This window comes from Zosterops lateralis, assembly GCF_965231275.1.
Source record: "Zosterops lateralis genome assembly, chromosome: 7".
Taxonomy (NCBI): Eukaryota; Metazoa; Chordata; class Aves; order Passeriformes; family Zosteropidae; genus Zosterops; species Zosterops lateralis.
Window position 1 is genome coordinate 25,367,359 of NC_139767.1, and position 19,979 is coordinate 25,387,337.

A 19,979-nucleotide genomic window follows, 5' to 3' on the forward strand; every position below is an offset into this window, starting at 1 on the left:
TAAAGAACCTCAGCAGCTGTAGACAGGAAGAGCAACACATGCATTATCTATGCAAACTTGTGAACCTAAAGAAAAGCAGGATCTGGCTGCCCTCATAGTTCCTTTATGGATAATGACAGGCTTAACACAAAAAAAGGCTTTCCTAATCTGAAGACAACTCAATCTAATGTACTCAAGTGCAAATTGTGCATAGAATTCATGACAATAAAACAATGGATGTACAACACTGTGCTTCTCCGTCTGCCTCAGCCCCACCTCTGTTCAGGGAAACTGCCACCAAAAAGTCCATCACTTCAAGGTATTTCAGTTCTGGCAAGATCAATGGAATCATGAAATTTCAGACTCCTTAACAGAATTTCCTCTGTCACTGGACATAAAATAAAAACAACAACCCTCATCCTTTGTGATGGGAGCTGAGGAGTTAAAAATATGAATGGAATCAATGTCATCATTATAGGTGTGTTCCAAGAGGATTTGCCTCAAAATCCTGGTGAATGCGAACATTTGTCCAGTACCACCTTGAGGGCAAAAGAGACTATTTCCATAGGAAGTGCCAATTCAAAGGAAAAAAATGACCACCTTCCTACTCAAAACAGCTCTTCAGCACAAGTTACCTTAACGGCAATGCCACCTAAGCACTTTTCGTTACAGACTTTGGAGGAGCTGGTAGGGGGAGCCACACCAGTTTGTGCACACATAGTGTGCAAGATCTCCTGCAAATGGAATTTTCCTCTCTGAGACCAACACTGCAAAGCAGTCTGTCCCGCTGCATGCAAGAAGTGCATGAGATTAATCAAGCCATGCCTTCAGGCTCCAGGCAACACTGCAGCCCTTGCTGCTGTATTCCAAGGGGTCCATCTGTGGTAAGAGCAGCCAGCCCTGCTCAGCCCAAAGGGAGCATCTGTGCCGTATGATGAAGGACTAGAAATCCACTGTTTCTGGACTGAGGTTTAATGATTTTCTGGCACATTATCCTAATAACCATGGTAACTCCTGAGCTGCAATATCTCTTGAGCCCACATTCCTGTATCTATCCTCTGAACAGGTTGCCAACCACAGCAAACAACCAAGTCAGCTTCAGGACTGGAGCTAGTATTTCTAGTCACAAAATCTGGCATTTGAGCCAATTGCTGAATGGGAAATCCCTGAGCTTCTCAACTCTGTGGCCAAATTCTCAGCATTTGCATATTTGTTTTCCTACCCATTTCATTTATTTTTAAATGAGAGGCTGACTGAATTTTCCCCAGCCTATGCCTTTCATTGTTGGCCCACACACAGACAGACCCACACGCCCACTATTTCCACTGACACAAAGGAAAAAACAGTGCAGAACGTATTAGTACTTAGCAAAATTCACACTGAGATTCAAATGTATTTTGAGATTAGCACAACTATGACAAAATATATTTAGTTTTTGAACAAGAGAGGTACAGAGAGCTGCATACAATGAAAACAATGTTTTAGAAACAGTACGGGACTTGGACTTCCTAGTCCTAAGTTTATCAACTCCCTACAGATATGCTTCAGATCAACAATGCCTTTCCTTCAATTTCCTTAACTCTGACAGTGCTACAGCAAAAATGCTAATGAAATAAGTTCAAGAGCAGTATCCCACTGAACACTTTGCCAGCTTCCAGCCATCTGTGGCTTAAGAATTCATGCGCCTTAGTGGTTTTTTCCTTTACATTTGACCTCTACACCATTTAACAACATCCAATTTGATGTTGTGTAAGATTTGAACTTGTGAGAAACTGCACATTCTTGTTTATTATTTGCCTCCCTCATGCTGCTCCTCATCACACAACTCTGCCCAGCTCTCTCTTCTCCAGGCTGAAGAGCCCAAGCCTATTTCATCTCTCCTTGCAGAGAACAGTTTGTAGCACACCAAAGAACTAAGTGTCAGTTTTAGAAACAGCCATGAGGGCTGAATGACAGACTTACAGACTGTGCAGTCAGAGCTGCACACAGCAGCTCCTCTGAGTGGCCCAGAGAGGACACACGTCCTGCAAAAGGCTGGTCAGGCCAAGGAGGAGGTCAGTGAATACATCCAACTGGATCCGCATTTCATCCTTCAGCAACTAAAATAGAGGGTTGTGAAGGGATCCATACAGAGCTGTTATCTTGATTTACTAGGGGGAAGATGCTTCTGTGCCTCAGTCCCTGCCTTCTCCAAACTTGTCACCCTCATTTACACCACATCTGAAAGAGAGACAGGCATTTCCAAGAAGTCACAGGACCCCAAGAAAACAGAGAGACAAGTAGGAGGGAATCAGGTTACTTTTCCTCAAAGAAAAAAATAGCATTAACCATAATGGAGTTTAACCACCATTCTAGACATCATGAAATTTGCAAAGAAGATATCCCAAAAAACCGCAGAGCAATAAATTCTGCAATCACATTGCTTTCTTCTGAGTTGTAAAAATGATTTATGTATTTTTTAGAAGCAAAAAAGAGCAAGTCAGGACATATGACTAGGAACTGCTGCTCCTTCTATCCCATTTCATATATACCTACATGTATCTATATATATCAGGTTATTAAAAAAACCTCAAACATAACTTTGGGTACACAGTCCCTACTCAAAGCTGCAGCACTGCCTTAGATTGTCTAGGAGGTTGCCACATCTATTAAAATCAGCTTTCTCAAAGGTCTGAGATTTTATAAGCTGAATTCCTGAGTGATTTTTCCCATTTTTGGTGGGGTTCTTTTGGTGACTTTTAATTTTTTTTTTTTTTTTTTAATTTACGCACTGTTATTGTTGACATTTCAGAGCTTCTAAAGCAAGAACAAGGCACAGCTGTTCCAGCTTCCAGAAAACCCTGAGAGAATGTAACAGAGCTGGAGGGAACTTGGAAGATCATGCAGTCCATGCTCACACTCCAAGGCAGGATCACACACACCCATGTTCATTATTTCTCACAGACTCATCTAACTTTTCCTAAAGCCTTCCAGTGACAGAGGCTTGACAGTGTCCTCAGGCAGTCTGTGCCACGGCAGCTCTCCTATACATCCTGAACAGAAAGGATGACTATTCCCTGCAGTGCTGCAGCAGCCTTTCAGCACCTAAGACCATTATGCTGCCTCCCCTCAGCAATGACTTTTGGTTAAAGAATTTTCTTTGCAAAGGGATATTTTCCAGTCCTGTTTCGTGGTGTTTTTGTTTTTTTCTTTGTTTAGAGGAGGTCTTTGAAGAAACAGTTTGGGCTCTGTCTATCTTTATGGAGAACAGAAATTTAGAAGCATAACAGCTAGCAAACCTAAACACAAGGTGTTTAGTTAGCGTTCACTAAACATGTTTGCTCATCCCCCTGCTACTCCTCACTTGGACACATCCACCCACCTGTTTTATTCACTTGCTGATTTGTGTTTCATAATTTGTCCAGCTGCTGTAACCCTAAATTTCAAAATGAGGGCTGTAGATGATGCCAAGAGACTAGTATTTTGGTATCAGTGCTATGGCTCAGAACAGGCCAATGGCTTCAAGCATGTTTTCCTTCTGAGCTAACAGCATAAAGCACCACATGAAGAAAACAGCAAGTCTCTGAAACTTCATCCCTAACCCATGTCCAGGAGGCTGTTTGGCAGGGTCAAGAAGTCCTTGCAAACACTAAAATACTGAAGAGGGAAATGAGTAAGTGAAGATGCCACTAGAAAAAGACATTCTGTTATATGTTGTTGTGTTGGAATTTTTCTTCTCTAAAGCCAAAGTATTTAGGAAAGTCCATCTTGTGTTTGTAAAGCCCCTAGTTTTCAGGTGGAGGACAGGGAGCCTGGCCACACACCTACAGCTAGAGGCTTAGTGGACATCAAGAGAATGGAGTGAATCCCTTCTGACTTACTGTGTCTATAAGCAGACAAATTTTTTTATGCTGTTTGCCACTTCCCCATCCATTGACACTGACATCCTACTCCCTGCAGATTAAGGGCCAAAGACAAAAAGCACTATTTTATTCTCATTGGCCTTCCTTAGTGCTCAGACCTCCTTCTGGAAGCTTTTAGGTTTAATATGTGAAGATGCTTCCTTTCCCAAAAACACTTAGAGTGCAAAACACCAGGAGTGAGGACTGCGTGGTTCCTGTAGGTATGGACTTAATCTTTATCACATTGAACTGAAAATAAATTCAAAGAGTCTTTTTTTCTCTTTTGTCTAGGCTCATATCAGATGGCTTTTGGTCAGAGATGGGGAACATGGTGCACATCCTGCTGCAAAAGACTGTTTAAAGATCCTTTCATCCCCAACAAAATGTCTCTGAATTCAAGGACTTCATGGCTCTTTAACTTCCTCTTCTTTGTTACTTCCTGCTTTGTACCATGCCATGCAGGGGAAATGCCAGCATGGTGTACCAAACTGTGTTTTCTGACTTATTAACTCAATGGAAAGCAAATAAGTCCTAATGTGCACTCTTAACAGAACATATATCCTGAAAAGGCAACAAAATAAGAGGGATAAAGTGAAATCTATTTCTTTTTAAAGATGGAACACACCTCCATGGCTTAGAACAATATTGTCTTAATTTTTCTCCACATCTCACTGGAAGGGGGATAAATGCTCTGCAAGCAGGACCTGCAACACTTTGTAACAGGAGCAGTTCAAGCACCATAGACTGAAATATCCCCAGAAAAGAATGAGTACTCTATATTTGGTTAATCATAGTAAACATACATATTAGAACAAAAGGAAAAGAATTAGCTGGAATAGCAGAAGGCAGGCAGTGGGGATAATGCCAAGAGTTCTACAGAAACATTGCTATCAGAAAAATTGCTTCCTTCTACAGATTCTTTTTTCCTGTTCCATAAGGCATTGAGAACAGTCTACAGGAGCAGCTTTGTCTTGAAGCAGACAAAGAAGGGAATACTTTGCAGGGCTTGGGGAGCAGACACTGCTCGGACATGAATAGATTGGGGATGTCTCCTTATATAGGATGTGTCACCTAAGGAAAACATGCAGGTACCACGCAAGAGGATTTCAATTCAGACCTAACTTGATCTGCAGCAGCAGGGACATCAGCGATGCTGGCAGGGCACTGAGGGCTGCAAACAAGCAGTGTCTTAATAGGAGATGGTGGTAATGAGCCTTCTTCCATCACCTGGACAGCCCATATTGCTCAAGACCCTACCATGTCTTAATGTCCTACCTGCTGAACTCAGCTCTCACAGATACATCTTGAACTGCCTCTCCAAACAAGGCCAGAGTGGCTACAGGGTGCTCTTGTTCACAGGATCCCTAAGGCTGCAAGAAGCCTCTGAATGTCTCCAACAAAAGTTGCCTGCTCACAGAAGGTTCAGCAACAGGGTCACATTCACTTTTTCTCCAAAAGCGCTGCCTCCCCAGCCATCAAATGGAAAAAAGAATACTAAGAAATAGTTAATGAAGAATGGAAATAATAAATACAGGAGACAGGAGGCATTCATGGCAAGTTCATTTAAGCACACACATTGTTCAAATACTAGAGATGAGTGGTAGTGAGACATTAAGGCTCAGTCCTTCAGATGGCTCCATCTAAATCAACGGAAGCTCATCATTTGAGACAGAGAATCCCAGGGTAGTGGGTGGGTGTGTGCATTATATACTTGCACAACTGGATTCTCTCTCCAAAATGTACTGTTGGCATCAATAGTCATCCCAATTTATCATCTTCCAAAATATAGTCATTAATTCTCCTTTTAAGAGCAGGCACAAGTTGCAGTGAGCTGCCTAGCCACTGCTTTCAGTGTCCAAGTCTGAATGAGCTTGGCCTACAAGCCTGTAACAAATAAACTGCTTCTAAATAGAGGCATATTCCTCAAAAGAGTTTTTAGCTTAGATAACTAAGACAAATGTCCCATTTACATGTTAATTAAACTACACAATTCCCACATGCGTTAAAATTGCAAAAACGTGTGCTTTACAGTGCACACAGCAATAAATCTTCAAATTACAGAATCACAGAATATGCTGAGTTGGAAGGGATGCACTGTCCAACTCTTGTTCCTGCACAGGACATCCCCAAGTGTCCACCATGTGTCTGAGAGCACCTTTGCATCATACCAGAAGAGTTCCCTTTTGTTTCAAAATACAGTCACACAAAGTGCTTTTAAATGGTCAACTCGATCTTAAATAATCTGTTTTTTTCCAAGAAAACAGCAAAATTCTCCCTCTCAGTTCTTAGGAAAGATGATATTTTGCTTCCTTTTGTAAAATTAGCTGCATCTTTTTCCATTCTACCTTGGAATAGTAGAATTCCATCTGCCATTTCAGGCACATCAAGTATGAAATTCACATTCCCCTGAATTCAGTCATCAATAAATGTGGAAAGAGATTTGATCAGCCAAGTCAGTAACTTCTCCATATAAATTAACAAAAAATGAACAAGCAAAGATGAGCACAAAGGTCTTGCACCAGAGATATTCTGCCCACTCATCAAAAGACTGCAGCTCCAACAGGCTGATCCCTCCTACAGGAAGGAATAATGGAAATCAGCTGTCAACTTCATCCAAGTAAGTTGTCTGGAAAAAATACATCAAATGCCTACAGTCCTAATGTATTTCCAAAATATCCTTATTACTCCTCTAACTATTTGAAGCACATGAAATTTCCAGAAGTTCCCTTTCTACTATTCAGAACTTCAGTACAGTTAAAAAAAAATTTTAAAAAATTGCAGAACCACCTATTCCACACACTAACTTCAAAGTACACATTTGCATAAATGATTCAGAAATATTTAGACACTAAAAATCCATAAGAAGCAAAAGAGAATTATGAAATACTTAAAAATATTTGGTTTCTTATTTCCTCTCTGCTGTTTATGGGAAAATCTGAGGTTCCTGTCAGGTTTCATCTTAGGAGGCATACGAATCACTATTTAAACTGAAATGTTTCTCTGGCAGATGCAGACATTCCATCATTATATTGTCCCACTGAATGGGCAGTATTGCACATGAGATGTACCATATCTTCATCATGAACGTGCTGTAATGGCTAACAAGAAAAATTGTAGATGATTTATTTAAGCAGAACCAGCTTATATATTAAGTGTATGACATGTTCTGATGAATCAACTAATTTTTCCTTCTCTTTCATTTCCTCTAGAACTTCAAAGCAATCAAATGTTGTTTATGCATAAAATTTAATCCTTTCACCAATCTATAGTTTGATTGAATTTGCATACTCTATTTCCTACAAGTCAATGTGAAGAGAGCGTCATGTAATTGAAACCATTTCCCCTCCAGTCCTCCTATCTTTGTTGCAGTATTTTCTATTAGTAGCTCTATTATGCCTAATATCTGTAATGCTGGCAGATTAGAATTTTCACTTAATGCAACCTGTATTTATAAACCGCCAGGATGAAAAAAGAACAAATACAAGAAAGAGGAAATAATAATTACCTGTCTTTGATGCCACACAGATCAATGTGTAAATCACTAAAATTCCCCAGGGAGCCTTGCTGAACTAAAATAAGGTCCTTGGGCTGATTATCAATAAAGATGAGCCTCATACAGCCTTGAAAAGCAGTAATGGGATTTAAACACTGGGAATCGGTGAAATTGTCAGGGCACCCTGTGGGAAAAACAGAAGAGGCAGAGAAGAATATTGTAATGTTCAACTATTTCTGCTAGGATTCCCTGATGCAAGAACTCAGAGGCTTATTATTCCAAATGTTTTTATTCCTTCTGCTATACAACCTCCTGTGCTATAAATCTTCCAGTTAGGGTAAAAAAAGGAAAAAAAAAAAAGAAAATAAATAAAAGAGAGAAGCTAGCCACTGAAACTATCACAGTATGAGGTTTTCACCTTGTGAAATACTTGTGTTGAGCAAAATCAAAACGTGGCTTTTTTCATCTTCTTCAAACTCCACAGCTGATAGCAACTAAAACATGAGTTGTTAAAAGAGTTGTACAAAATGTAAAATCACTATGGGTTAAATTCTACTGCTGAAGCAATGCGCAGATGAAATCCTGTGGGCAGCAAGAAAGCCTTTTCTATCTGAGCTTCCCCAGTATTTAGATACCTCTGAGATCCTAAGCCTCCTGTACCTCCTTATTTAGTGCTGTGTCCACAGGGTTCATCAAGATCAGAACCATACTACAGTAAGCACTACACAGAAATAGATTAAGAGACAATTAATGACAGCCCCTCTATCTAATCTAATGTTTGTACTCCACTCCAAAAAGCAGAAGATAGTCTTTTTCAAGACTTTTTTTCCATTTTTGAAATTGAGATAAACCTACTTTCATTTTCCACAAGAGCATTGTACATAAATACCTTTGTAGATTTGAGCCATATGTCACCTAAGCCCCAAAAAGTCACTGAGCCTGATCAGAACAGTGGAATCTACAGGAATGCTGATAACATTCTAAGGCCTTTTAACCAGGAAAAAAAAGCAAAAACAAAACCACCCATGGTGAATACAGCTTTGTAGATTTTACATGCATTGTCAGACAGATGAAGGTACCCACTGACTACCAGTACCAGTAGCCCACTTTTACAGCTCTGCCATTCAATCAGTCCTCACCTTTGCTCTTAGCTGCCAACAATGCACCTAGGGAGAGCTCAGTGGTGAGCATCTGAGGATCAGCAGCACAAAAACCCCCCTGAAACAACCCACCTCCAAAATAGTAGCTGTTCCCAGAGTAGATCCTGGAGACAGTGGTTGCATGGCTGGCAGTGGCAGCGTCATTATCCAGCGTCAGGGTGATGCGATGCCTTCTGGCATTGATGTTAACAGAATGCCAAAGCCCATCATGGAGGTTGGTGCCTGGCAAAAAAACATGTACCAAGTGAAAAAGAGACAGGCAGGAGACAACTGTGCTCTTCAAATCTCCCCTTGCTTCCAACTTGTGACCGCAAATACGCAGCTGAGCTATAAAAAGTGAGAACTGTAGCTGAAAAGAACTCATTACCTCTGGAAACAAGCTGGCATAGAAGAAAGGCCCAGGAAAAGTGAAGTTTTGAGAGTATTTAAGTAGGTCATCTCACATTTTAATCTAACCTGGTACTACTGCAGGCACTCATCATTCACCTTTCTGATAGCACACTGTTACCATTTTGGGGGTGTTTATGTCTATCTTCAGTCTGTTGGTAAATACAAGTCCAGAAGTGTGCAGAGATCTCCACTGAGCTTCTGGTACTAAACACAGGGGTGAGGTTGCAGAGAATTAGATTCAGTGAGACACTCATAGCCTGTTCTCAGGCTCTAGTCTGAAACCTGACTGACTCCAGTAGGTACCATTAGGATTTGTGTTTCTTAAAACCCTCCATCACCAATGCAGCACATAGTACTATTAATGGATGTACAGAAGTTGGATCTCTACATGGGTGTACTGTGAACTGGGACTCCAAAGTAACCTCCAAAGGTTGAGGGATATACTGGGCAGTCTCTTTCTCTTCAAGACACTCCTGCAAAGTGGGAAATTACCTGTCTTGTTTCCTTACTCTGAAAAATCAGTGCTGGCTCTTGAAATACCACCACAGATCTACAAAGAAACTCCACATCCTGCATTCTGACAGCAGTGAGAAGCAGTGGGCAAGCTTCTGAACCCACACACAGAGGTGCAGATCAGAAGTAACCTAATTACAGTTCAAAATACGCTATCATCAGGCTGAAGTCACTGAGGTCAGGGACAGACAGCTAGTATTTACTCCCCACTCTAACAGAATATTTTTTGTTAATGTTGCTTTCAGAGAAAACAGACAAGCACTTAGGAAAACAAAGAGGTGTGAGAACAGTTCAAAACAAAATTTTTAAAAAACAGTGGGTGTTAGGTGTGTGTAAAGCCATTTCATCATGAATTTCAAAATGAGACTACTTACTCAGTAATGGCTGTTAACACATGCACAATTACCACAGAATTAAAGGCTGGTTTTCCAGCAAAAAATGGATGATTTTTCAACTAGAAAAAGTGCATTTTGAAGTGGAATATGTCGTTGAGGTTTGAAACGATTGCAAAAGGAAATAGGTCCCATTTGGGGGAAAAATAGATTCCATTCTTGAGCAAACACGAGTTTATTGTGAATACCTGACATCTGCAGAACATGGCATATGCATTTTCTTCATGTTTCCCATGTACAAGTAGGCAGCTTAGCATGTTTTGGATAGGCTGGACCCAGGTTCATGATTTCAGAACTACATAAAAACACCCAACCAAATATTGACATTGTCTCAGCTTTGTCAACAATTTAATTAGGACTGCAATAAAGGCTGGAATCTCAGTTTTCAGTGTTCAATTGCAGCAAGCTATGGCTGTAGCAATCTGCATGAGTAAGGATAGATGCAGGGCTGCCTCATTTTCTATCATAAAGGGGGATGAAGCACGCATACAGAACAGCTCTGCTTTGACAACTCTGTCAGTTTTTTATCTCTGCTTCTTTTAATAGATACATCTGCCCTCTTTTAGTCTGTACAGGGAATATTTTAATATTACATGTTTATAAACATCTGCTCTTTCAGAAAATATATTATTATTGTTGTTATCATCATCATTGTTATTCCCCCAAATTTTAAATCAGAGAGGCAGCCCTATTTTACCCTCTTGCTTCCCACCAGCTTCACTATACAAAGCAACTTGTAAAGTGGCTAAGAAAGCCTAATAGAGAGTGTAAGGAGAGGAAGCCCATGGTCAGCCTGACTTCTGAGTGTAGCATAAAAGGGGAGTCCAAAGCTACAGTCAGAGAAAGAAAATCAGCTCTGAGCCTCCCTTAACTTCTGCTGGGGAAAGATGCTGTGGCTGAGCTGGTTCCCAGCTGATTTCTGCACAGTCTGAAGATGGGAACAGGAAGGTCTTGATGTGACCTGACTGTAGAAAATTGAATGTGGCTGCTTAAGAACATAGAGGCTCAGCTAACTGTCAGTGAGAGAAGAGGCTGGAGATTTCAGGATGCCAATTTTCCAAGCTTAGATCAAGCTGTACAGATTGGCTTTACCACCGGAGAGCAAAAGAAAATTTAGAAGAGAAAGGAAGATTGGGTGTTTCCTTATTGCTTGATCCTTTGATCCCATGGAGCTGAACCTCTGTGTTTTAGAAGGAGACAAGTGAAAGTAAACAAAAAAATAAACACCTTCAGTGATTTCCACTGGGTTCTCAGTGTCCTTTTGAATAAGTAGCATCAATCTCCCAGCATGGAGGTAAACCAAGAGATGTCCTGAGTTTTCAGAGAGCTCGGTGAACAGAAGCAAGCCATCTTTATTCCATGTTCGGAACTGGAAGCTGACTGACAAACCATCAATCTGAGCAGTGCCGGGGAGCAGCAAGTAGCTTCGACTGGCACTCACAAAGGTGATTGGAACAACTTGTGGCTCTGAGCAAGAAAAGGTCACATTCCCCTGAAAAAAAAAAAAAAAAAAAAAAAAAAATCAAACATAATCAGCATGACATTTTTTTCAGTTGTCCCAAAACATCTGTAGTTAAATAAGCTCATTGGATTTCTAATAGCCCTCGAGGCTGAATTAAGTATTAATATTCAGACACATATCTTTGGAAATCAATAGGAAATGTATCTGTCCATGCTGGGAAAACATTTCTAACTTCAAAATTTTACTTTTTATCCCAAATGCTGAGGATTGAAAATCAAAACTTTACTTCTTAGAAGGATCTAAATGTAACCAAATGTCTTTATCAATGCCATACCTGAGCTGATTATCTGTCACACAGCCCTGAGATCAATGGTGCAATCTGCCCAGAAGGGAAGCACATTTACTCAAAGCAGTCTGCAGAATCTGCACCAGCTCGTATCACTGTAGCTGGTGGAACAAATGACTCCATCAGTTGGCTCAGCCACTGCAGATTACCCCACGAGGTCAATCAGGCCATGGTATAAAACCTTAACAATATATAAAGCCAGGATGCACTTAAGGAAACACGTCTCACTCCAGGAGATTGTTGCAGCCAGATGCTTTGAACTCGGCTGCTTTGTAAAATACCAACCGTAATCTGATAAAGCATCAGAGTGTAAGGCTTTCTCCATGATAACACTTCTCATCAGAATCTGTGCCTCACTCTAACAGGATAATTATAACCAACAGCACTTGATGGATGTGCAGGAAGTTGCATAGTGCTTGGGGAATTCCTCTCTGCAATCTCAGACAGATGATGGAACTGCTCCCTATCACTTTCAAATGTCTTTCCAGTCTTTATTTTTTATACGGAAATTAAGGTGCCAGAAATAGACAAAGTTATCACCTGATGAAACAATCCTTGATAAATACTTCTCTATATGGAGCTATCTGCATAGTACCTGTTAGGTTCAGAAGGCTACCTACCAGATTTGGCAAAAAGAATCCATGGGTATATTGTATTAGAATATGTTCTGAGATATAATCCAAAGCTTATTTGATGCTTTGGAGCTTCATCTTTTCATGAGGTATTTCATGAGGAATTTTTGTTACTCTTATTCAAAATTTGAGACATCCATGACATAAGAGCCATAAATAATTGCAGTCAGAGATAAAAACTAGCCAGTACTTGTAAAAAATAAAACAAAACAAAAAAAATTGAGTAAAACAACTGGTGCCACAAGAACTTACACCAATTCAACTGACTAATTTAGGAGGGAAACACCTTAAAGTAGATTTCCAGAGCAAAGCCAGATGATGTAGTCAATACATACCAAAAACAGTTGCTGACATCCTTACACTGACCAACCTGTCTACCTTCCTAGAGACAGTAACATGAAGACCTGAAAAAAAACCTACACAACTGTTATTTCGAAAAACATTTGTCCAATGAAGTGGGATAGGTTCCCTTTACCAAAATTGTTCGATTTGCCATGAGTGTTATTCTCAAACAAATTATTCCAGCAGATCTAAGTCAGAAAAGTAAACAGCTCCCTCTAAACCTTCATCTGATCATGAGCATTTTGCTTTAATTGGCAGCAGTTCTAGAACTCTCCAGGGTATATGCCAGATTTCTGGCAGACACTTGATTTTATAATTGAACCCAATTTAACTCAAAAGTAAAAGCTCATTGGCTAGGAAATGGGATAAGAACAGTCTAATCCCTAGAGAAAATAAAGGAGACGCTCAGCTCTTCCCAGCTGCTGGAAACTCTAGCTATCATGTGGCATTTGAGAATTCTATTGAGTCCATCTCCAGACTGATTAATGATTCCTCTAACAAGCACTGAAATCTTTACAAAATAGTTCTTATTGTTCTTACAAGAGAAAACTTCTGAACCTAAAAATGCCCTGCCATTTTTTGCAATTTTTCACTGGCTGCCATGACAGTTGTCTTAAGAAAAGAGTGGAAGCAGCCCAGATTTCTGCAGGCAGGATACAGCTTTAGAGGTGGTTCTTGTTCAAGTGAGATGTTGAATGAAAAGGCAGCAGCATGTTACAGCATTTTAAAGAAGAACCAGAGCCTCTCCTATTAAAAGAGAATGGAAGAACACAGTTGCTAAGTGATGAGGATAAAAGTGGATTACATAGAAGATCCTCTGAGCCATAAACTTCATCCAAAACCAACTGGAGACTTTCCAGTGACTTCTGTGGGGCTTCAATAAAACCTATATAACTTTAATGAACCATTTCAGGTTTTTCTGGCCTTTCTTCATGTAGTATTATGTGCTGTTCAATGAAGAGAAAAGACAACACCACAGTCAGGGCAATTGGTAACAAGTTCCTTATACATCCTCCTTGCTCTCAGAGAATACTAATCAAAAATAATATGCACTTGGGAAATTACTCAAACTGACAGCTGCACTGCAATTCTCAGCACTTAGCCTACCAGAGGATCCAGGCCAAGATCACAGCTTGAAAAGAAAGAACAATAAATGAGTATTTCTGAGCTCTCATTCTACCTGCAGGTTAGAGCATCAAATGGGCACTTAAACTTTCCTCATTAATCACTCTATGGATACTGTCCAATAAAAAAGGTATCCTGCTTTCTGCAGAGGATTAGAAAGGATGATTTCATATGACAGGTAAAAAAGGACTAAGATCCCAGGCCTGGCTGAGATACAAATGTGGTAATCTGGCATGAATAACTCCAGCTTGGAAACTGGAGGACTACTTCTAACCGTGAAGGGACTGACTTTGCAGACAAATTTACAAGGAGAGTAACAGAAGAAAAAGGTGACCTCTGATGCAGTTTTAAAAGATGAAAAACTGGCATCAAACTCTGAGAAACTGGACTTTGAGAATGAGGAGGTTCCTTGAAGCTCTGTTTTTAAATTAATTCTCAAGCAGAACAAATGTCAAGAGACCCACATATTTCAAACACTTCTCAAGACCATGCTGAACACCAAATGAAAAACAAATCAAAGCGAGATACCAGCTCCAGCCATTTGAAATACTGCTGCAAACTGTCTTCAAACAGGACACAGGAGCACCAAGGCACACAGTGTTCCTTCAGTTAGGATGGGTCCACTGTGTGAACAACCACTCCACCCCAAGAGCAGGGGACCAGAAGTTCCTGCACTGAGATGAGTTTCTGTTTCTCTGAGAAAATTTTCAGTATGGAAATCTGACAGCTTTCCTGATCCAAGTAAATTGAAACTAATATGACCCTGTGATAATCAATCTCGTGACAGAGAACTGCCCTATCTCCACTTACTGCAGATATCATGAATTCCAATAAAATTTTAATTGTTTATCACATTGATTTAAGTTTTTTTTACATTAAAAGAGTATTCCCAATGGAGAGAAAATAACATTTAACAAAAACAGAGAAGGCTTAGAAAATCTGAAATGTTGTGGCCATGAGAAAATCAGGGATTAGATGCTTGGCTAGACCTTTCCATGTGTTCTTTATCTCAGACTCCTAAACTGACTGTGTCACTGGCCAGAAGCAGAACAAAGGATTTTACCATTTTTATGACCATAGTAATTAATTGCTACATAATTGTTTCATTACATAGTGCCAGAGTTAAGAGATAATGACAAAAGATGAGAGCAAATACAGAAATATTTTGGAAATATTCTACAATGTTTTTTCAGAGAGATGGGAAAAAAGGGAGGAAAAAAGACCACAGGAGGAAACACAGACATACACAGAAAATAGTGACCACTTAATATTTTCTCTCTCTGGTGTATTGACTTTGGATGTCAGATGCCCACCAAGCCCCTCTATCACTCCCTTCCTCATGAAGTGGGGGGAAAAAATGAAGGAATAAAACCCTCTTGTGTCAGAAGACAGGCAGTTTAATAAAGCAAAAGGAAAGGCTATGCACAGAAGGAAAGGAAAACAAAAGACTTAATCTTCACTTTCTGTGAGCAGGTGGTGCCCAGCTACTTCCCAGGAAGCAGGTTTTCAGCATGTGTAGAAGTTGCTCCATAATAATAAATGCCTCTTCCCTTCCTTTTTCTCCTGGCTTTTATTGCTGGTCAGACTCATTTGGTGTGGAATATCCCTTTGGTCAATTTGGACCAGCTGTTCTGGCTATGCCTCCTCCCAAGATCTCCCCCACCCAATCTCATAGTGAGAGGGAATATTCACTTTAAGCAACAAGTAGGAATGAAGCCAGCCTTTCAAATTCACCTTGCTAGAAGTGAATAAGATAGATGTCTTAGATCAAACTGGCATATTATTACAATCCAAGTCCAATTTTTGCTCCACTTCAAGGTAAAGTGATCTACAGCTTATTAGTTTTTATTGCCTGGAACAAAACACAGCAGCAAGGAGATTTTTTTTCTTCATTATTATTATGAAAACAGAACCACATCTACCTTAAAATAGAAAAGTGTACAGAAAGCAATTCCTATCAGCTCTTTGCTTTTTCTTATGTATTAGTTTCCTTTAATAGATTTTCCTCTTTTAAATTCCAATTATCTGTGTATCACAGCACACCAGCCAATATGGTTGGTGTGAACTGCACACAATCAAGGCTCCTGACTGTGATGGGCTCAGCTTGCCCTCTTCTGTTATGCCAAGTGCCAAAGAGTTCCTAAGGCCTTACTGATTGGAATAAGACCTTAAAAAATAGACTAAAGCCTCAGCTCTCTAGAAAATTACATTTTCTCCCATTTTCCTTATCCCCTGCTAACTCCTATGACAATAATTAGCCATCTCTCTTCCTCTCCTACAGGGACTAACAGCCTTATCACCTCCCACCTTGAAATATCCTCCTCTGCTTAGCAGGCACTAACTACCCTATTCATTCAATTTGACTATCCAGATAATGTAATAAATGAAACCCTGAACAATTGTTTCTAACCTGTAATTTTCTGAAGTCTGATGACTCTCAAAAAAGCCTTGTTTGCTCAGAAACATGTCATTTTTTTCTGCATGTCATCCAGTCTTATTAAAAAATATGGTCTCCCTCCCTGAAAGACTTGTTTCACTTGTCATCACAACTATCAAAATCCTAACACAAAGAAACTTTTATATCAAGGCTATGTGCTGGATTATATATTTGCACACTGAAGTGCTTTAGAATTGTGGACAAAGCCAACTGAAATCAATGGAAAAGATGTTATTTAAATAGACTTTATTTCAAGACCTCAATTGAGGTGACACCCTTAATTTCTTTCAAAATAATCCTGTTATACCCTTCAGCAACAATAAAATGGGACCTTAGAATGAATGCTATTTATATAGACTTCCTTGCTATTCCACACTGCAGGTAGAATGCAAAGGAGACTCCTCTGAAGACCTGGAGAGCACACAGAAAGATACAAGAAAATATAAAAACCTATTTTTAAAAGAACCAAATGTTTCTGGAATCTAGTTCACCTGCCTTAACTAAAAAAATAGCAAATTCAGTTCTCTCTTTAATCATGTGACCCAATGCTTCCATTGAATAGTTGAATAAAACTTATTTTTTTTTAGAAATTCAACTTAGTCCACAGGAAGTTGTGAAAAATGTCACTAAAAACTTCCAACATTTTTTATATATGATTCCTGTAGTCTTATTGGAGCGCAACAAATAAGAAAAAGAATCTAACTTGTGATTCTCCAAACCCTGGGAGGAGCCTTCACAAATCACCAGCCTGATGTTCACAGACAGATCAACACTTGCCAGAGCACTTTGGTAGAATGAGACATTCACAGACAAATTCTTCTCAGGATGTGAAGATACCTCAAATCAGCTTAATAAAATAGCATGTTTGGATTCTCTATAAAGAGAATGAATTATTAGTTTACACTCTCCTGTCACTAGGTATCTCTCCTTGCTCTTTGATGCTGGCAATTGGTTATTTCCCCAAGGCGCTACAGTGATGCATTTACATGTCACCACAGCCCTCGCTGTGCTGAGCTGTCACTCTCACACTCAACATGGCAGCCCAGCATAGAAATCCAAGTGTGCCTGAGAGCTGACAACTTCTGCCTTACAGTACCCTGCACTCCTCTCCAGCCAGAACAGGGTTTGCTCTGCTAAACAAAAATTCAACTCCCATTTCTATTAGCCAGAGGTAATGGAAGAGAAAGGGAGATCGTGTATTTTCTCAATTTCAGTGAGTAAGTAGGGTGGAACAGTGAGAGCACCAAACCAGGCATCTTTTCATGACCTCCTAATTTCTTTTCATCAGCTAGACAACTTCCTATCTTAGCATCACAAATCAGTGAAGCACAAAAACAACTAAAGACCCCGGCCACAGGTCACATTTGAGCAGTTCCTAAAGGTGCAACCAGAATCTAGCATTAAGCAACCACTGGTGGAAAGGATCCTATTTTTTCAGGATGCTATAGCTATTTTTTCTTTTATCTACTCCCTCAACCAGATGCCTTTAGCAATTCTCAAACTTACCCTCACCTCTTCCTGCATCTACAATACACTCTTAACAAGCTCAAAATCTCTCAATGGAGACTTCAATGTCCCAGATATCAACAGGTCAAATTTCCTTCTGTGAAGAACAATTTCCCTTCTGCTTCTTGTGGCTCTTACTTGCATATTTTCTTGCCCCTACTTAATTGCCCAAGAAGTGTAACTGCTGTGTGATTTCTCATAATGAGCAGTCTGCACTTCTCTTCTGCTGAGAAGACATTTAGTAAATAGGGCAATCCTTTAGATTACTATTTTAAAGCATTTTATGAGGTTTCCCAAGGGTCCACCTGATGACCGTGACAGTGGTTAATAACAGAAATTTGACTTCTCATAACCTTTTGTAGTAATTGCTTGGAAAGCACATAAAAGATTCCCTACCATTACTCTACATTCCATGACCAAGGGAAGAGAAAACAAAAAGAACAAAAACCATCAAACAAACAAAACAACAACCCTTCCCCCCAACCCCCCCAATCAAATAAACAAACAAACCCCCCAAAAATCCAAACCAATCAACCAAAAAAAAACCCCAAAAAAACCAAAAAAAAAAAAAAAAAAAAAAAAAAAAAAAAAAAAAAACCACTAAAAATGCATCACCAAAAAAAAAAATAAAAAAACCAAAGAAGCAAAATCCAAAAATCCACAAAGCCTACATCATGCCATCAGGGACAGAAGAAACCCCCCAGAGAAGAAAGACAGCCTGTCCAAACAGATAGTGCTATGTAGGGAGGTTAAGTATCAAGCAATACAAAAATGGAATTCTGAAGGCAAGTTCCAGTTCAAAAAGACAGGCTGCCTCGTTATCTGGAGATGCCTTCTCAAGGGGATTTATTGCCAGTCTGAAAACTGCAAATGAGTTACAGAGAAGAACAGGCAGAATGATAATCACAGCCACCACCCAAGAGTACAATACATACTACAGCACTCTGTTATTGACAACCTCTAGTTTCTTCCTCTGACTTTAAATGCAGCTGATTTGGGACCATTATTTATATGGGTGAGGAACTACCTCATAAGAGAAAATCTATACCTTCAAAGCTGGTGTATCATTCTCCTGCTTGTGTGAAAGATGTCAAAAGTAAAATAAAAAACAAAACCCAAAGCCGATGGATATGAAAACCCTCAAGTTTGTCACAAATTATCTTTTGCTAGGAGACAAAGGTATTTTGGGGACTAACAATGCAGAACCGTCTCAGGTGATCTCCAACTTGTGGGGAGAGAATGTAAATACGCAACACATTTTCAGAAGGAGTAGTTCCAAGCCCCTGCTACATTTAATTTTTCTGCTGTGCTGATCCTTTCATTGCATTTCCACTTTAGACAACCTTAGTGATATGAAGCAGAGAAGCTTGCAGCTCCCTTTGTTGCTTGAAAGCTTCAATGCACTTTGAGTAAAAGCATTTAGAGCAGAGTTACTCTGGCAGGCAGAAGACTACATTTAACAATAACAAGTTATTTTAATTTGAGGAAGTTAATTGCTAAGAGTGAGGAAGAGCAGAAAAGAGAAAGGGGGATCAGCCTGAAGAACCTAGAACTACCTGAGAGTTGCTAGAAATAGCTGGGATGCAAACGATGTTGGAAAACAGATTGACAGGGCTCATTTCCTATAGAAGGGGGTTCATCTAAGATTATGAGGCACTCTGAGCATGACAACTTTTCCATGCACTTTGCATACCCAGGTGTTACAGACACAGCACAAAACAGCTCATAAATCTTGAAAAATGCAGTACAGCAGCCCACCTCTGGAAACCATGGTGTTTAAATCACCACTTATGTGAAAGAGATTGAAGGATGGAGGCTTATCCCCACCACCTTAAATTGAGAGAAGGAGCTGGATTCCTAGACCTTTCATCCAGCATTGTCTCAACCAAGTGCAGTGATAACAGAGTTTCATTGCCTGCGGCCACTTACACCCAGACAATGCCCTTCTGAGAAAAAGTGCATTGCAAAATTTTGCTCTTCTCCTTTAGAGAGGCCTTTCCATTATCCAGCCAGCAAAACAACCAGCTGTTCAATGACCTGAGAAGCAGGTAAGGGCTCTTTGCTCCCTCCCTTAGAAAGTAAGAGGAGAGAGCAATTTAACACAGCTCAATAAGACTTGTGCCTTTGAGTCCTCAGTCAGAACAATCAAACTCAAGATTATGAAAGCAAAGTTTCTGGGTCCCAGGGGAGTATCCTGGAGGCAGTCTTGACTGCCAACAGCACAGTGAGGAACTTCTCACCCATCACCTTTTCATTTTCCATCTCCCTGTGTATTCAGCCTCGCCCTAGGCAGGGAAAGCACAGAAAGAACTTCCTTGGTC

General features: G+C 40.0%; 1 protein-coding gene across 1 annotated transcript in view; it reads right to left on the reverse strand.

Annotated features, from left to right (window-relative positions):
* CNTNAP5 (contactin associated protein family member 5) overlaps positions 1 to 19,979 on the reverse strand; it is a gene marked incomplete at its 5' end in the record, with an annotated part of 262,361 nt that overhangs the window by 107,702 nt on the left and 134,680 nt on the right. The window contains 3 exons of the mRNA XM_083865251.1: positions 7,366 to 7,537; positions 8,586 to 8,735; positions 11,036 to 11,300. Of these exons, the coding sequence (XP_083721377.1) occupies positions 7,366 to 7,537; positions 8,586 to 8,735; positions 11,036 to 11,300 (587 nt within the window). The remainder of the gene's footprint in view (positions 1 to 7,365; positions 7,538 to 8,585; positions 8,736 to 11,035; positions 11,301 to 19,979) is intronic.